The sequence below is a fragment of the Mastacembelus armatus genome, chromosome 15 (genome assembly GCF_900324485.2).
Source record: "Mastacembelus armatus chromosome 15, fMasArm1.2, whole genome shotgun sequence".
NCBI classification, from domain to species: domain Eukaryota; kingdom Metazoa; phylum Chordata; class Actinopteri; order Synbranchiformes; family Mastacembelidae; genus Mastacembelus; species Mastacembelus armatus.
In genome coordinates, this window is record NC_046647.1 from 19507583 (window position 1) to 19525908 (window position 18326).

The 18326-nt window shown below is 40.1% G+C and overlaps 2 protein-coding genes across 5 annotated transcripts; both read left to right on the forward strand.

Annotated features, from left to right (window-relative positions):
* The first annotated feature begins 570 nt into the window (after positions 1 to 570).
* Positions 571 to 10790, forward strand: slc17a5 (solute carrier family 17 member 5). Of its 2 annotated transcripts, XM_026309868.2 has the most exons (11): positions 572 to 804; positions 2100 to 2296; positions 3310 to 3543; positions 3798 to 3885; positions 4084 to 4170; positions 4811 to 4929; positions 5640 to 5801; positions 6914 to 7046; positions 7174 to 7321; positions 7690 to 7780; positions 8724 to 10790. In XM_026309868.2, exons 1-11 carry the CDS (start codon positions 723 to 725, stop codon positions 8859 to 8861), a joined length of 1479 nt encoding a protein of 492 aa, XP_026165653.1. In that variant the 5' UTR covers positions 572 to 722; the 3' UTR covers positions 8862 to 10790. The 2 variants fall into 2 exon arrangements, with proteins under 2 accessions (XP_026165654.1, XP_026165653.1); XM_026309869.2 differs by lacking the exon at positions 3310 to 3543 and having other exon boundaries at positions 571 to 804.
* A 1792-nt stretch (positions 10791 to 12582) lies between these two features.
* eef1a1a (eukaryotic translation elongation factor 1 alpha 1a) lies at positions 12583 to 18274 on the forward strand. 3 transcript variants are annotated; one of them, XM_026309451.2, is made up of 8 exons: positions 12583 to 12944; positions 14107 to 14291; positions 14549 to 14728; positions 15144 to 15440; positions 16151 to 16301; positions 16452 to 16708; positions 17102 to 17336; positions 17480 to 18274. In XM_026309451.2, exons 2-8 carry the CDS (start codon positions 14148 to 14150, stop codon positions 17602 to 17604), a joined length of 1389 nt encoding a protein of 462 aa, XP_026165236.1. In that variant the 5' UTR covers positions 12583 to 12944; positions 14107 to 14147; the 3' UTR covers positions 17605 to 18274. The 3 variants fall into 3 exon arrangements, with proteins under 3 accessions (XP_026165236.1, XP_026165237.1, XP_026165235.1); XM_026309452.2 differs by having other exon boundaries at positions 14113 to 14291; XM_026309450.2 differs by having other exon boundaries at positions 14116 to 14291.
* The last annotated feature ends 52 nt before the right edge of the window (positions 18275 to 18326 follow it).

Consider the following 18326-nt stretch of genomic DNA (forward strand, 5'->3'; position numbering starts at 1 on the left):
ATTTTGTCCCTTGCTGCTTTATTTGCCATGTGTATTTTGCTTTCATGGTATTAGTCAATGTGATTCTTGGTTATAAGCTGCAGGGCCCCTGAAAGGTCAGAGTGGGAATTTTTTTTTTAAGTTCACTCACAGTATTTACTTCAGTCTCCCTCATCCACAGAAACAATCAGTCTGTTGTTATAATACCAAAACATCTTCAGTCAGAAAGAAGAGACATGATGTGTTTTTGCATTTATTCAAATACAGGATTTTTACTTGTAACGGAGTATTTTTGTACTCTGTCATTAAAGTCACACTTGTGCTGCACCGCACAATCAACCAACTCAAATTTCTCCTGCTGCAGGTGAAACTAGGGACCATCTTTGTTGTCCTGGAGCATCTTATTTTCAGATAAACACTTACTGTCTTTCAACACCCAATAAAGATGAAATGCAAAATAAAGAAATAAATAAAAATATCCATAGATTAAAACTGTCTCTCTCTGTCTCTCGGTTTAAGAAAAAAGAAAATAAAAATAATGATAAATAATATTAAAATAAAGAAATAGAAACGATTTACTTCCGGTTCGTCGCTCCTCGTCACGTGACTGCCGTCGGCTCAGCTGACTGCAGCTCCGGTGGAGTCGGTGTTGTCTTCTTCGTGTTGTGTTGCTTTGTTTCTAAGTTTGTTTGTGATGAAGTAGAACCAAGCTGCCAATTAAACCTCCGAGGGAAAAAAACAAAATGCCGTACGGGTCTGACACGGAGCGGGACGAGCAGGAGACACCGCTGCTTCACCGAGGACACGAAGACAAAGTCCAGAGAGGTGAGAGGAAACATCTGAACTAACGTGCAGCCATTAGCATGTGGCTAACACGGCGCTTTCTGTGTAACACCTTTGACTTCTGGCAGCTGTTCGTTAAACACCTGCACAGGTGAAAGTCCTGCGTTCAGAGCGTTGAGCTTTGTGTTTTGTCTCCTCTGTTATGAAACGCAGTTAATAAAGTCCACATTACATATTGCATAACATATGGATACTCAAGTAAAGTACTAGTACTACACAGTATTGGAGTAAATGTACTTTTCACAGCTGGCTGTTGTACAGGTGTTCGTCGTGTCCAGTTATTTTGCATCAGGCTGCATTTGCAAATGAAATTGAACATAATAACTTTGATCAGTACTAAATGACTGAAGGTGTTTCTGTCAGGGCGGGTTGTTCTGTTATCCAGAGCAGATTTAAAAGGCTTTTTATGGCATTTATCCAGAGTATTATCCACAACAACCAGACTGAGTCACGAGTCCAGCAGCATCGACCCTGAGCTCGTAAACCCTGTTTTCCCTGAGCTGTGTCATGTCAGGTGTCGTGCAGACCTGCAAGTCAAAGTCAGTGTAAGTGGAAAAATCAGGGACACTAGAGATGTAAAAGCTGTAACACTGCTACACTCAGTGTGTCTTTGTGTAAGGGTCTGTTGAGAATCCAACAGTTAACTTTAATTGTGTTAAAACACGACCTTATGACTACAATAAACAATCTGCTCTATAAGGAGGCTTTTAGGTTTTTATATAAAGACTGAGGGACAAACAACAATAAACAGTATCAGTGATTTACATAATGACAGTGTGTAAAATCCACAGACCTACAAAACTGTGCCTGGCATGAAAAAGATGCACAATGAAGTAGTGAAGAAGCAGCTTGTTCAAATGAATGACAGGAAAGTAACTGGTCTATATAATGTCAAAAATTCACCATAACACATTTTCAAGGCAAAGTTAATAATAAACATTTCCTGTCTTGTCTTAACATTGGTCCAGAATGTAAATGTATTAAATTCATGCTACAGTAAGAAAAGGAAAAGCAGTAAATTCATACATTTGAGAAGCTTCAGCCTGAAGTGTCTGATTAAGAAAACAGACGAGTGCAGGAGGAAAATGGACTTTGTTTCCAGAAAGCTGAAAATAAAAAAACAATTTTAAAGAAGAGGTAACTCTACTTTCCACAGCCAAATCTGCCCTTTAATGTTGCCTTGCATTGCATGAACACTCATCCCATAATATTTTCAGATATTTTTTTCGTATTGTGAGTACATACAGTATCATCTCTCTCTCCCCCTCACTGTGTAGCCCCAGCATGCTGTTCATCCCGCTACACCCTGGCGTTGTTGTCCTCTTATGGCTTCTTTGTGGTCTACTCCCTGCGGGTGAACCTCAGTGTGGCCATGGTGGACATGCTCAACAGCACCCACCAATCCAGCATCAACCACAGCGGCTCAGTGTGTCCTGCTAGTACCAACCCTCCACGACCCAGACCTAACCACAAGGTGAGCAAGAACACAACGCCTCCTGAGTAATGTGGCTGTGTGTTTCTACATCCCAGATTGCTGTGATTAAGCTGTTCCCTGCATGACGTCACAGCTTAATCCCACTTTTAAAAAATCATCTATATGCTTGGTCCATTTTGCCAAGTAACAACAATGCCAGTGGAGTTTGAGTAGCATATATATAACAGCTGCCCCTTAAGAAAGCTAAAGTCAGCTTTTTGTATCTTCTTTAGGGAGGAAATGTGAAGAAACCTGATGAAATGTGATCTGATCTTTATCAAAGGCACAAATATCAACTAACAGTGTTGCTGCCAAAGGTGGTTCATCCAGTTATGAAAACATGTTTGCCATTACTTTTTCTAATATCAGTTTGTGTGTTTAAAGGGTGTGTTGACTAAAGACACAAATGATCACTACTGGGGCAGGAGGGTGGTTTGGTGTTTAGCACTGTTGCCTCACAGCAAGAAGGTTCCTGGTTTGAAACCCATCAGGGGCCTTTCTGTGTGGAGTCTGCATGTTCTCCCTATGCTTGTGTGGGTTTTCTCCAGGTACTCTGGTTTCCTCCCACAGTCCAAAAACATGTATGTCAGGTTGATTGGTGACTCTAAATTGCCCATAGGAGTGAGTGTGAGTGTGTGAGGTTGTTTGTCTCTATGTGGCCCTGTGATGGACTGGTGACCTGTCCAGGGTGGACCCCTGCCTTTCACCCAAAGAGAGCTGGGATAAGCTCCAGCAGATCCCCATGACCCTGGTTAAGGACTAAGTAGGTACAGATGATGGATGGATGATCATTACTGTTTGATCAGATCAAATTTCGTGACCAGTTTCTGCAGAAAACCAGGAAACTGCCAACGGCACCGTTTCTTTTTCCTGCAATTGTACAAACACATGCACAGGTACACACTTGCAAAGGTTCAGCCAAACAACTAGCAACACCTTAGTCAGTCTCATGATCAGTCAGTCTCATAATATGTAATAAAACCTAACATAGCTCTCAACCCCTCCCCTCACAGGCCAGTGTGTATGACTGGGACTCTGAGACACAGGGCTGGATCCTGGGCGCTTTCTTCTATGGCTACATCCTGACACAGATCCCTGGGGGATATCTTGCTGGCCGCTTAGGACCCAAGTGGCTTTTGGGCTTTGGTATCCTGGGAACTGTAGTTTTTACACTGTTCACCCCTGTGGCTGCTGACCTGGGTGCTAGTTACCTCATTGCTGTCAGAGCAATAGAGGGAGTAGGAGAGGTAGGAAAAGTTGAAATTATCATCTTATTTGTACCAAGCCCCATATAAAATATGGGTTTTTTTCCCAAAGCAAGTGGTTTTAAAATGTATCTCTGAGGACCAAAATCAAAAATGTAATCATAATGGAGTTGTAGAAAGGTACATCCAGACAAACTAATGCTGATATGGTTCATATGAATAGATAAGAGGATTGTTAGTTGTAAAGGAGAGTCGACTGTGGACTCCTGTTCATGTTCTTCTTGTTTTGTCTTCAGGGAGTCACATTCCCTGCAATGTACACCATGTGGGCATCATGGGCCCCACCTCTAGAGAGGAGCCGACTGCTCACAATTTCCTACATTGGTAAGATACAGACACAAGGTCCACAATAAATCAGTAAAAGTATCACCTTATCCATGTGTACTTAAGGGTCTGGACTTGGCCACCTCTTCTGTCATCATCTGTCCCATATTTGCTAGTGCTGACATGCAGCTGTCTGCATTGTTGTCGTGCATTCAGACAGCTGTGGGATATAGATGTTTCTATTCTTTTCAATCCCAGGTGCCCAGCTGGGGACAGTGATAGCTCTTCCTGTGTCTGGATTAATCTGCTTCTACCTGGACTGGACCTACGTCTTCTATATATTTGGTAATAAACCTGGGGAGTCACGTCTGAAAAGTAGGGGTGTCCTAGACCTTTAAGAGGCAACTGTTTTTAAAGGAAACATCTGCTCTGTTAGTTAATCAAGCTGAGATGTTCTAACAGTTATTTTGTGAAGAGCTGTGCTTATGAAAAATGCTTTATTGATTTTACATGGTGGATTATGCCTCATCTTCTGTGGTTATGAAAATGTGTTTATTTCAGCAGCTCCTGCATATTTCTATGCCCTTAAGTGGCCTCTCCATTGATTGGTCATAAGTTTTTCTCCTTTAACAGCACAACGGTTTTTAAGGATCAGATGAGCTACTTTCAGTGTCTGATCCTTTGTTCCTCTTTCTTCTGTGGAAACACTGAATTAGCAAATTGAAGAAAATCTGCTTACAGATAAAACCGTTGCAGACGTCCCACTCCAGCTCAGTCTCTAAACCACTGGACATTAGCGTAAACAAACACATTCTGTTCTCAGTGGTGTGGGTAAAGTAGAGAACAAAAAACAATCGTAATCGATGCATCTAAATACTGACCCACTACAGTATTTCATGTCATGAGGGGTTTGTGCTGGAAGAATGCAGATCCACCAGTGTTGATCTGTGGTAAAATGAGTGTTTGTGCTTTTGTGTTTGTCCAGGTGTTGTTGGCTTGGTGTGGTTCGTCCTCTGGGCCTTTCTTGTCTTTGACAGTCCAAACACTCACCCACGGATATCAGAGCAGGAGAGACTCTACATCACCAACTCACTGAAGAATGAGGTAACATCAGAAACAAGATGCAGTGCCCTACATTTGAAAAATTTGAGAAAGAGTTTTCACAGGTTTATGAAAAGGGTTTTTTTTATCCATATATTATGGTGTACATAAAGAGAGAGCTAGACTTGTTTGCTGTCTTGAATCTTAAGTACATTTTCTCTAAAAAATGAAACACTAGTGCATATCTCTTGCTGGGACTTCCGCTCCAGGAGTGTTATCTGATGCTAAAAGTTACATAATCTGTGTGTTGTGACATTTTATTCTGTTATCTGTCATAGTCAGCTGTTAAAATCGCAACATTCACCATGAACCTGCAGTTTATAATGACATTCAGATGCAGAATCACCATAAGTGCATTTTCCCAGTAGGTTCATCATCTGTATTGGGACCTGAGCTCTGACATCTTTCTTTCTGTGCAATAATCGAGTTCCACCAGCATCTGTGACTTGTGTGTGAAAACCCCTGGTTCACAAAATGTTTGAAAGATTATGGATTTGCACGTTATAATATAGATTTTGTGCTTGTCATGACATGTTTTAATTGGAAAACAAACAAGAACATGACATATAGGTAAACATATTGGCAATTTACACCCATTACAGGAGGAAAAAAGATATCACAATAAATAATGCTAAAATAAAAATCAATAAAATAAATTATTTGATGTGTCCAAAGTAGTAATGTGTTTTTTTTTTCTGTTGAATCTGACTCAGCTGTCCACCTCAACAAGGTGCATCCCCTGGAGAGCCATAGTAACATCCATACCACTGTGGGCCATCGTCGTGGCTCACTTCTCCTACAACTGGACCTTCTACACTCTCCTCACCCTGCTGCCGACCTACATGAACAACATACTGGGATTCAGCATTCAGCAGGTAAGGTGTCCATCACATACAGGCATTTATTCATGCTTACCTTATTCAGCTGACATACACAAACAGGAAGAATCAAATGAGGGGTCACAATGTGTCATATTGTTGTGGCAGTATAAACAACTATACTAGGTATACTCAGTCCAGACACTAGATGCATGAAAGTATGTGCAAACTGTTAAAACTGTATACAAGAAGACAAAAATCTGTGTCAGATTTCTAAAAGCTGCACTTACACCTGTTTTATGAATTTCCCTTATTGTGAAAGTAAGCATTAAATGCACGAGCCCTAGCTCCACTACCTTAGTTAACCATAAATGCATATAGCAACACTATTAAACATCCCTTTGGAAGCAGTAGTTTTGCAGACTGACGAAATGCATTTTACTGTGGTGGCCAACAAAGGACAAATGCGCCACAACGGCTAAAATATATTTTCTTATACATTTTTATATTTAATAATTGAAGATTTTTGCTCAATAGCTTCCAGGTTATGTGACCTAAGTTTGAGCAAAAATCCTAATTATTAAATAAAAATTCATAAAAAATTAATGAAGTGATGTATTTGAATTGTAAGAGGTGTGTCTTGTGCAGACAGACGAGGCCAATAAATTATGCATAACTTTGAGTCTCCAGGTCACTTGACCTGGAAGGTATTCAATATTAAAAATAAAAATTCATTAAAAAAAAGAATGAAGTGATATATTTGAAATTTTATTTATTAATAATTTCAATGACTGCGGCCCTCGGACCTTTTCATATTATTTTTCTTATAACATGAATACACATTTCCTTTTTTTTTTGGGTTAATTTTTATGATTTTTTTCTTTGCCTTCAATTATTGAGTGACGGTCCCTAAAACGACTCAGGAGAGGGTGGATCTGTCAAATAACTTCAAACTGTCTTCACCGCACTTCCCCCTAGAGGTCTGGTGCACTTCTGTGCCATGAATATGCAACATTTTTCTCTTGCATGTGTTTTCAGTATTTGCGGTGCTTCTGCTTTTGCAGCGTTTGGCCACTGTGGCGTGTTTGCACTTGTCGGCCATCGTATGTTACTGTATAATGATAAAAATATTCACATCATGCGCTGTTGTTTTCTTCTGTCCACAACAGAATGGTATGCTGTCAGCGCTGCCTTACATGGGCTGTGCTGTGTTCGCTTTTCTGAGTGGCCAAGTTGCTGATTACCTTCGGGAGACTCGTCACTACCCCACAGTCACTGTCAGGAAGGCCTTCACTATTGTTGGTAAGGAATGCCAATATCGCAGATGATCACAGATTCTGTTGTTTTGGATTGAAAACTTGACTTGGATATCTATTCTGCCACGTCTACAATTGCCAAAGACATTTTCATCATTGTCTTTGTTCTGCAGGTATGGTCGGGCCGGCAGTCTTCCTGGTGGCAGTAGGATATACAGGCTGTAACTACATCCTGGCTGTGGCCTTCCTAACTGTCTCCTCCACCCTGGGGGGAGTGTCGGCCTCTGGATTCAACATCAACCACCTTGACATTGCTCCTTCGTAAGGATAATGTTCTATTACTAAAATAATCTCTGGAAATATAAACTTTTCAGAATACAAAAGGGAAAAACAAGTGATAATTCCATCCTTAATGCAACTCAGTGACTAAGACAGCTGGATGGTGCACAGTAGCAGTCAGTCAGGAAATGCTCTTTTTTTTTTTTTTTAATAGAGAGGATCAAAGTTTTTAGTCATAACTATTACACATCCTACAATATTAAGATCAGTGTAGGAATACTAACAAAGATTAATTATAAACCTGATATGCTGTTACATGTACAACTACAGTGGTGTACTTTGTGATTTCATCAAAGTAAAAAAAAAAAAAAATTTGTTTTTTTTTAACAATCACTGTATTTTCTTTACAGGTATGCTGGTATTCTCCTGGGAATCACCAACACCTTTGCGACCATTCCTGGCATGGTGGGACCAGTCATAGCAAGAGACCTCACAGCACAGGTAAGCACTTGCACATACACACACATTAATTAACCAGACTGCAGAGTAAGCTCAAGTCCTTAAACAGAATTATTTTATCAAGGCTTTATTTGTTATAGATTGACACAGTACATTATCAATATGCCAGCCATGGTAATGCTTAAAAACTGATTTAAAAAAAGTATAGATGCCTCTTACATACTGACACAGGTCACTCTGAATTCCCTCAGCTCTGCCTCAACAGGTGGTGTTCTTTCTCTGGCTTGAGGTCTCATGTTGTGTCTAATGGGGTTTGGTGAGCACAGGATTAGAAGTTTAGCATTTGGCCACCTGGGGGCAGCAGAGGTCCTCAGGTTTTTGTCTGGATGGATAATGGCCACAATTCACACAGCAAAGTTATAATTTTGTATGTTTTGTATAGTGGCACCATGTAAGAACAGTTTGAATCTAAGTTATTTTAGGAAGACAGAACTCAGAACATATTCTCATGGCTGTGGGACATATTTCTCTGTATAGATTTTGGCCTTGAGACAGAATTTATTAGTCGAAGTGTAACTATCATCAGTCAGATCACTGACTGGGTAAACTTAAAAACTCAATAGCACATTTAACCAATTAGAGCCTTTCTGATTAATCAAACTGGTCACTATTTCAAGTGTTTTGCTTCTTGGACAGGCTTACATAGTGGAAAGTTTCAGTTTTAACATTTTCACCAGATCATACAAAATTGATTTAGATTCAGAGGATGTAACAATTCGCTGTCTGTAATTGGTTTTTGCACAAACAGTGTTTCCTTTTTAAAATGATGATTACATTCTTTTAATGCCAAAAGGGTAGAGACTAGTGGAAATGACAGGAATCTTTATCCATCTTTCAGGTTTTTACTTTTGTTGAACCAGGAAGTACAAATTATAAACTAGTTTTCCTATTTCAATACTAATTAACTGTGCTGACTGTCCTTCAGAACACCATAGAACAATGGCAGGTTGTCTTCTACATTGCTGCTGCCATCAACCTGTTTGGAGCATTGTTCTACAGCCTGTTTGGTCAGGGAACAGTGCAGCCCTGGGCTGTCCAAGCATCCTGCTCACACGGAGACTGAGGCAGGACAAATCTGAAAAACCACATGGACAAGTCTCAATTAGCAGCTTATTCAGCGAGTAATTCCAAAAAGAGATGTGTTCCAGATGTGCTGATTGATTCTCAGAGCATGGCTAACCAACAGTGAGTACAAGCCATGATGCCTTTGAGTACATTCTTTCCTGTGACTCTGGGTACTTCAGTCTGTTAGCAGAAGAACCTGCAGTCATAGTACTAGAAATGTCAAGTGCAGTTTTCGTTAAACATTTCTCAGAGGTAAAAATGCTTTGAGGCAAAATTAATTAAGCAGAGCCAAAATCTTTAATCTTTAGCCACTAACTGGCACTAGTCAGATAGCTATAGGCTAATATTTCTAGTTTCAACCTGAAAGGTTAATTTAGAAAGCTTTGATTGTAAAGTACTATATAAATGCCATGGTAAATAAGCTATGAAATACAAAATACTCCAGTGAAGTTTCCTTTTCCTGTTGACGTTTGCCAGTCAGACAATGCGCTAAGCTCAAAGGTTATTTCTGCCTTCAAAGCACCCTCAAATTTTATTTCCCCAAAAGTTTGCACTTTTAAAAACGTTGCTTTCTTACACTGGTAGAAATGTTAGAAAACGTTTGGAATAGAAACATGTGCTGTGTTGCAAAACAAAACTAAGTGCCAGTAAGTAGTTAAAGGTGTGTCCCAAAAATTTAAAAACATGCCAAATTAGACACATGTAGCCACTGTCTTTTTAAGAAGAACACTGTGGCTGTAGAGCATGCACACCTGTTTGTGGGCAGTTTTACAAGTTAAGCTTCTTAAAAAGATGTTAAATCGCTTTCTCTTTCATGTAACTGCAAATTCATAATTTTTGCATATTTTCTTATGTGGTGCATTTAAAGGATTTTATGTACAACCATATGTGTTGTCTTTTCAGGTTATGTCCACCAGGCATCATTTTAGTTGGTCTTTAATGTGTATTGACAGTTGGGGTTGATATGCTCCATCTAATGCTAAGATGTTATGGAAGTTGTTTTTGGCCTCTTATTTTGAAATTGGTAATTAAGTGTAATGTCATGAAGTTTGAATATGCCTTTTTCAATTGGCAATTCAATCCTCAATTTAATCTCAATTTGATTAAAAATTGAGATGAAAGCTAAATCAAATGCAGGCAGCGTGGTAGCACAGTGGTTAGTGCTGCTGCCATATACCAAGAAAGTTTTGGGTTTGAACCATTTTTTATGAATTATTCAAAGGTGCCAGTGAAACAGCACCCCACACCATTGCATTTACATTAACTTGCCACCATCCTTTTGATGTCAAAATTGAAACGGAAATGTCCCCACCTGCACCTGGTGTGACTTGCCCCTACTCTGCCTCATTGGCTAACTCTAACCTTAACCTAACCAGCCAAACACAGGCTGAGTAAATCTTTGCAGCTAATTAAACAGTTTCACTGAGTTTGTTGAAACTGACAAAGTTCCTCTGAGCATGCAGACTGAAATATTAATCTTACTAATTCATTTAGTTTGGGACCCATTCTCTCCACAAGCTGATGTTGCAGCACCTGACACAGGTCTATCAGAATGTGGAGCAGTAACACTAATTACTGTAGTTATAGTCCTTGGCAACCTCTCAGAGGAGCTGTACTGTTGATTTCACCATATTCTCTGTGAAAACGTTGAAGGTGCAGAGATTTACTCCCAGTCTGCATCTGTTTGACTGGGAGCCATTGCCTTCATTGTTTAGGTAGGTTTAGATTAAGGTTAGTGTTAGCCAATCAGAGGCAGACAGGGGGGCTGGCCATACCAGATACAGGTAAAGGATTGCATTCCCATTTCAATTTTGACACTAAAAGCATAGTGACAAGCTAATGGGAAAAAAAAAAACAACAAAAAAACTTGTAAATATGAAAGAATTGATTTACTCACCCATCATCTAATCCTCTTATCCCATCGAGAGTAATGGTGGGTTGCAGATCATCAGTCCAGTACAAGGCTGACACAGACAACTCACAACTATGGGAGCAAAACATTTCACTTTCAGTCATTTAAATTAAACTGAATTGAGAAATTAATTGGCATTTAAGACATTAAATTGCCAGTTTCAAAATTAATTACTAGTTCTACAAAGAGGCTAAATAACTTCCATAAGTAGATGCCGACCTTCTAATAAGGGAGAAGAAAGTGCTTTATAGAGGTTCCTGGTGGACACACAGCCACAGGACTTTATTCCCAGGATTTGCACTTTCTGTGTCAATTCTCAGGTATCTAATGTCAGACAAGGATCGAAAAGGATGTTTACTTTTTACACTATTACAGATTAAAATATAGGTATGCATACTCAATTTTAAGTGTCAACATAATTAGTTTGAATGTTTAATTTTAAATAGCATGCTGGAGGGGACTCATACTATTCACTTTCAATCAAAGTGACCATATGATTAAATGTTATTTCTCAATTAAGTTTACACTCTCAGGTCATGTGTATACACATGTATTGTCCCTACATCATGACTAAAGAGAACTACATCATGACTAAGCCAGTTTTGTCATGGTTGCTATTTCTGTCAACAAGTAGCATCATCCCAAATGAAGATGTAATGCTCTTGTGCCTTATTACATTAACTTAAAGGACATCAGATAGGTCAGGACTGTAGACTCATTGTTTTCATGTTACTGCTTTTTTTTTTTTTTAACTTTTACATTTGTGTTTACATACAGTAGAGGGACTTTATACACATACCATAGGTAATCATTACATTAAAGAAGTGTCTTAATCTCTGTCAATGTATTTTAACACTTAACCATATACAGCAATGCTCAAATCAAATCTGTGTTGGATTATTTCATTATCACATTTGTCTGATGGATTGATGGAGTCTGGAATTTTTATTACCTCCAATATACAATTAACTCAGGTAAACAAACTGACAGACCATCTTCCTGTAACTACTTATTTGTGAAATAAAATCAACTTTAATGAACTGATTAAGGAGAATGGAAAGTAATTTTGTTTGCCAGAATAGATTATTTTCAATGAACTGTTGACCCAATAATAATAAAAAAAAAAACATAAAACAAATATGTAAAACTAAAGTAACCCAACGGCTTCACTATCATAACTATGGTTTGTGAGAGTTCATCCAGCAACAAGAGCACAAACAGTAGGAAATTAAGATTCTGCTCAGTCTCACTCCCTGAATGAACAAGGTTTTACTCAGAATTCACTCTTTACCCTGGCGGTTATTAACTTGAACTACAGCAAACACAATAGTCCAGTGTCTGTCTACGACAGAAACATCCTCATATGCTCTTTTACTGGAAAAAACACGATCTTACTGAAGGCAGATATTTGTTACAAATCCTTGATAAGCTAATGTTTGGACACACATATCCCAAGAGATTACCTTTGGCTGAAAAGATCTACAGTAGCCTATGGTCTCAGTCTTTTTATGACATGCCGATGTAATGCATCAAGGAATTAGAAAAGGCCTCTTCAGAACATAATTTAACATCTGCTGACTTAGTTGCTGCTCAGCCACCTGACTACTCATTTCAGAAACACAGATGAAGTCAAGCCTATTAAACTCAAAAACTCCAACTCTATATAAAACCCACCGAGTTTCATTCATTATCAAACCAAATTATCACCAATAATGCAGCAACACCTGCCAACAAAACACTTGCACCCATCTACTCTGACCTTATGTAACCTACATGAATTAATAATATATGCAGTGTCACACCGAGACAAACATGGTGCTTGGTCTTTTTCTGGAACGATTCATCAGCCTAATGTTTGAGTAAAAGCAACTACAAACCGACGTCGGTTTCAGAAACGTGTCCTGCCTGACTGAACACGTTCAGGGAATTCGTTTTTACGGAAACTGGACAAGGCGTTTTAACACTCGGTCGTGTCCGTCGCTTCACCGGTTGCCGTGACTTAAGATAAAGTCGTTTACGGTAACTTCTCCCGGTCCCTTGTGGAGATGCTGCGCAGCGACGAGCGCGCGCAATTACGCAACACCCCCGCCTGTCCTGTGCGCTATAACCGGATCAGTGTTCCTCAGCCTCTCCGGTCCTGCAGCCAACCCGACACCGACCAGCTCTCAGGTACGACACCGGACATCAAATATTGCAGAGGGAAGAGTTTGTATTTGATGGCATGAGGAAAATGAACCGAGGGTTTTCTTTAGCGTCTCAGTCTCCAGGCAGTGTATTGGGAATATTGTTGTGATGCAGAAAATAGGGCAGGCAGCTGGTAGTTAATGCGCATCCAGGCGTCAGTAAGCGGGCAGACGACATAACATGGCGGACGGCTGACAAATCCTTCAGGCATCAGTTTTGCCGCAGCAGATGTGCCAAATTTCTGCCATTGCCAGATGTTATATCAGCTTTTGAGGTAAAGCGCACTGCGGCAGCCGTGGTGACGTTAGATGTGAGGGATGAGCACCATACCCGCGGCAGACATGCTTATTCGTCCTGAGTTCACCTGAATAAGTCTGGCCAAGATCATGTTGGGGATTCGTTACAGTTGGATTAAGCTACTGGCCTTTCCATCTTCAGACAATCTAACACTCCTCACTCTCTATTCAAAAGATTACTTAGAAAGAACAATCAGTAGTGCCTGTGGGAATCCTCAAGTTCACTTATCACCATAACACTCCTGCAGAGTAACAACAGCGTGCACTGTGCTCTGCATTAACCTGTGTGCAGTGCACTGCAGTGCCTGAGAAATGGCTGCTACACTGGCAGTGGATCTGACCTGACAAAATGGTGGATCCTAGTTTGGAGTGGAGCTGTAGTAGGTCTATGGCTGCAGAAAGGAGGTCGGTGAAACATCAGATCCTCATGGTGTTGATGTCAGTGCACAGCAGAGTGCAGCAGCCATGGCAGCAGGGGTGTGGATGGATGGAGGAGGAGAGCGCAGGAGGGGCAGAGTTTTCTGTTTGGTGCAGTTCAGTGGCCATTGATGTCACACTGCTTAAAAAAACATCTTGTTAGTTAAAATCACTTGTCAGTAACATTTAAACACAGACAGAACTGAAGTAAAGAGAATTAAGATTCTTTCTGCACCACTATAAGCAACATCAGTGTTAAATTACCAAATGCTATAGCGTCTCCGATAACAACAAACTATCAGCTAGCTTTTTCACCTTCAGTGTATATTTAGCTGCTCATGCAAATCATTCCAATACCTTTCACAGTAATTAGTGCATGAAAGGTTTAAACTTCCTGCCTTGAACCATCTGTATACTGTACTAATGTAATTTAGCTTTAGCAGACAGACTGTGACTTCAGACAGCTTCCTTCACCATGGGAAAAGAGAAGCTCCACATTAACATTGTTGTGATCGGTCATGTGGACTCTGGCAAATCCACCACCACGGGGCACCTTATCTACAAGTGTGGGGGCATCGACAAGAGAACTATCGAGAAGTTTGAAAAGGAAGCTGCTGAGGTAAGGAAAAGCTTTCTGTCTTTCCTCATGATCTGGGCCTCAACCCCCCCTAACCAGAAGATAAAAGCCATACATACATACATACATAAAAACAAGTAAGAATGAATAACATACAACTGCAGCTCATCACAAAAACAGGGTTGCTAATGAATAAGCAGAACAGAAACTCCTTTTAAAAACTGTAGAAATTAAAACTTAATTTAAAAAGTTTTTTTTTTTTTTTTAAAGTAAATTTTGTATGGATTTCCATTTCTCAGATGGGAAAGGGGTCGTTCAAATATGCCTGGGTGCTGGACAAGCTGAAAGCAGAGCGAGAACGCGGTATCACCATCGACATCTCACTGTGGAAGTTTGAAACCAGCAAGTACTATGTGACCATCATCGATGCCCCAGGTCACAGGGACTTCATCAAGAACATGATCACCGGGACCTCACAGGTCAGTAACATAAGAGGGCTCAGACAAAAACGCAGCATAACTGTGGGCTCCTTTTATAAGCCTGTACCTCTAAGAAAGGTTTTCAAATTTAAAAATAAAAAATTCAGCCACTGAACTGACATGCTTATCTATGGTGACTGTAACAAAACAAGCTTTTATTCCTGTGTAAATAAGTAGCCACAAATGTCATAAATAACAGGAAAAAGAAGGTTCAGGTTAACAGGAACAAGATCACCTGGTTCCTGTTGAAAAGTTTAAACTGGTAATTTTGTATTTTAAGTTGGTATTAATAACTATGTCACATCAGGACTTATTCTGCTGCAATTACACGTTAACATTTACAGCCTGAGTTTATGAGGACAGTGGTCAAACCTGTGCACCAACAGTACTAATGTTTCATCCACTGCATCTGCAGGCAGACTGTGCTGTGCTGATTGTGGCAGCTGGTGTGGGAGAGTTCGAGGCAGGTATTTCCAAGAATGGACAGACACGTGAGCATGCCCTCCTGGCCTACACTCTGGGAGTAAAGCAGCTCATTGTGGGCATCAACAAGATGGACTCCACTGAACCAAACTACAGCCAGAAACGTTATGAGGAAATTGTGAAGGAAGTAAGCACGTACATTAAGAAGATTGGCTACAATCCGGACACTGTTGCCTTTGTACCCATTTCAGGCTGGAATGGAGACAACATGCTAGAGCCCAGCCCCAATGTAAGTTCAACACAAATGTAATGGAAATGCTATTAGGACTAATGTTATGTGCGCTGCCTCAGATTTGAATACTAATTTGTATGGCTGGCGCCACAGATGGGAAGCTGTAACCAAAAGACTGATCAGGGGTTATGACTGCAGATCCAACTCAACTCTTGTAATAACAATAGAAGTGGCCCTGTACTTTGTATTTCAAATAGCTCCAAATAACATCTGCTCAACAGGGACCACAAGAGCCATAAGATGCGGGTTACACACTGTTGATTAATGCTAAAACGTAGTGTAACAGTAACAAGGATGTGGAAGAGCCATTAAGTCAGAAAACTGACAGCAATGTCAGTTTCAGAGCAATATATAACATATGTCAGTCTGGTGCAACAATAGCTTAGGATGATTAAACAGAGCTACAGCAGCAAAATGAGGATACTGAATTGAAAATATGTTTTTTCAAGTAGGATTAAATTCGAACGTATAATAATATAATGTAAAATGTAATAATTGTGTAATTAATTAAAATAATTGCTCTTTTCCTTTTATAACAAATGTAAAGCCAACAAAGGTTCAAAAGGGTAAAGTCCATAGTAAACATTAGCTACCTAGGAATGTACTGCAGCTGAAAATATGACTATCCAACCAGTTGTTTTCTTCTAATATTGCAGTTGACAGTAATTGTAAAAAATGTATAACATGGCACATTCTCTTTTCTTTAGATGACATGGTTTAAGGGGTGGAAGATCAATAGGAAAGAAGGCAGCGCATCAGGGACGACTCTACTGGAGGCCCTGGATGCTATCCAACCCCCCACTCGTCCAACAGACAAACCTCTACGTCTGCCGCTGCAAGATGTCTACAAGATAGGAGGCATGTAACGCACCAGTTAAGACAAAAATCTGATCACTGATAATTGGAGAGTGTTATTGTGAAACACCTTTAGGTCAGCATGTTTATTTGAGCATTTTTTTCTGTGCGACTGAACTACTTTGACGTTTATTTTTACGCCTTTAAATTCAGGTATAGGAACGGTGCCTGTAGGCCGTGTGGAAACAGGCATACTAAAGCCTGGCATGGTGGTGACCTTCGCCCCTGTCAATGTGACTACTGAGGTGAAGTCTGTGGAGATGCACCATGAGGCACTGACTGAGGCTCTCCCTGGCGACAACGTGGGCTTTAACGTTAAGAACGTGTCTGTTAAGGACATACGCCGTGGCAATGTGGCCGGTGACAGCAAGAATGACCCACCACAGGAGGCTGCCAACTTCACTGCTCAGGTGGATATCACAAAGGATCTATTTACAGAAATGAATCACGACTAAACACATTCAGCTTAGTCCTTGTGACAGAATTATTTTTAGCTTTGGAGAATAATTATTTTTACCAAGGATGACAAGAAATATCAATAAAAGCTATCTTTGAATCTTACTTTAGACAATATCAATTGGGCCATCATGCTATAATCTGTCAAAATTTCTACCACACAAGACACCTAAGTGTAGTTTTATTTTGGCTTACGCTGCCACAAAGGGAAGGTGTCAAAATAAGTCAATCCCAGGGGTAACTGGTAAAAAAAAAAAAAAAAGCCAAGCTGACTCTCTGCATTGAATTTTGTTGACAGGAAGGAAATAATCTTTGTATTAATAGGCCTTGCCTGTCCTCATTTGTAGGTGATCATCCTTAATCACCCTGGACAAATCAGTGCTGGGTACGCTCCTGTGCTGGACTGTCACACTGCTCACATTGCCTGCAAGTTTGCTGAGCTCAAAGAAAAGATTGATCGCCGCTCTGGCAAGAAGCTGGAGGACAACCCTAAATCCCTCAAGTCTGGAGATGCTGCCATTGTGGACATGATTCCAGGGAAGCCAATGTGTGTGGAGAGCTTCTCGGAGTATCCTCCACTGGGTAAGTTAAAGTGTAGACAATTTGTTGAATTTTCACTTTCAACAATTTCCCAAACCAACAAAAGCTTTATCGCTCAACTGTTAAGTCAAACCAGGTGAAACCTTCGCCTAAAATATCCATCATTACTCCTCTTTATGCTGCAGGTCGTTTCGCAGTGCGTGACATGCGTCAGACTGTGGCTGTTGGTGTGATTAAGGGTGTAGAAAAGAAGGTCTCCACCACTGGTAAAATTACCAAGTCCGCCCAGAAGGCCCAGAGGAACAAATGAATGTTGTGCTACTCTGCCGAGCCAAAGGTCTCCCAGGGCAGGACATCAGTCATCAAAGTTCATCCCACAATTGGCTGCTTCAACTTAATCATCAAAGACTGGTTAATCATCACAATGCATCGCAAAAGCATTCGAAGGAAAGAACAACATTTAGACCTTTAGTCCTTGAAGCGGCACTCCTGACTCCATTTCAGTGGTTAGATTACCATTACATACAATACTGAAACAATAGTTTTAAATATACAATGTTGATTTGGTTTATGGCAATATATTTCTGTGATAACGAGATGAACAATTAGAAGTACTGTAATTTATCACTGCTCTTGCTGTCTGGAGTGCAGGTACTGGTCTCTACATGGTACGTCTTGCTTTTAGTGTTTGTTTGCAACTACATAGTGCTCTATAGGAGCCTATGGCAAGAAGTTCAAACTGTTCTTCTAAGTAGAATATTAGTAGTAATTTGTGATTTGTTGTGTTTAAGCTTTAAAAAGCACTTAAAACAAATGGTCCAAATGTGTCCCTTAAGGGACTCTGAGTGGACCACCTTTTGATTCTCGAAGCACTTTGATTGGCATCTTGCTAACTTTGCACTTGTATGGAGAATTTTAAATTGGCATATAAGCTGCTGCACCTTATTGTAAGATGGCATGAGCCTTTTTGCAACATTAAACATGTTCCAACCAAAATGCTTGTGGCCTTTAATCATTCTGAGTAATGCAAAA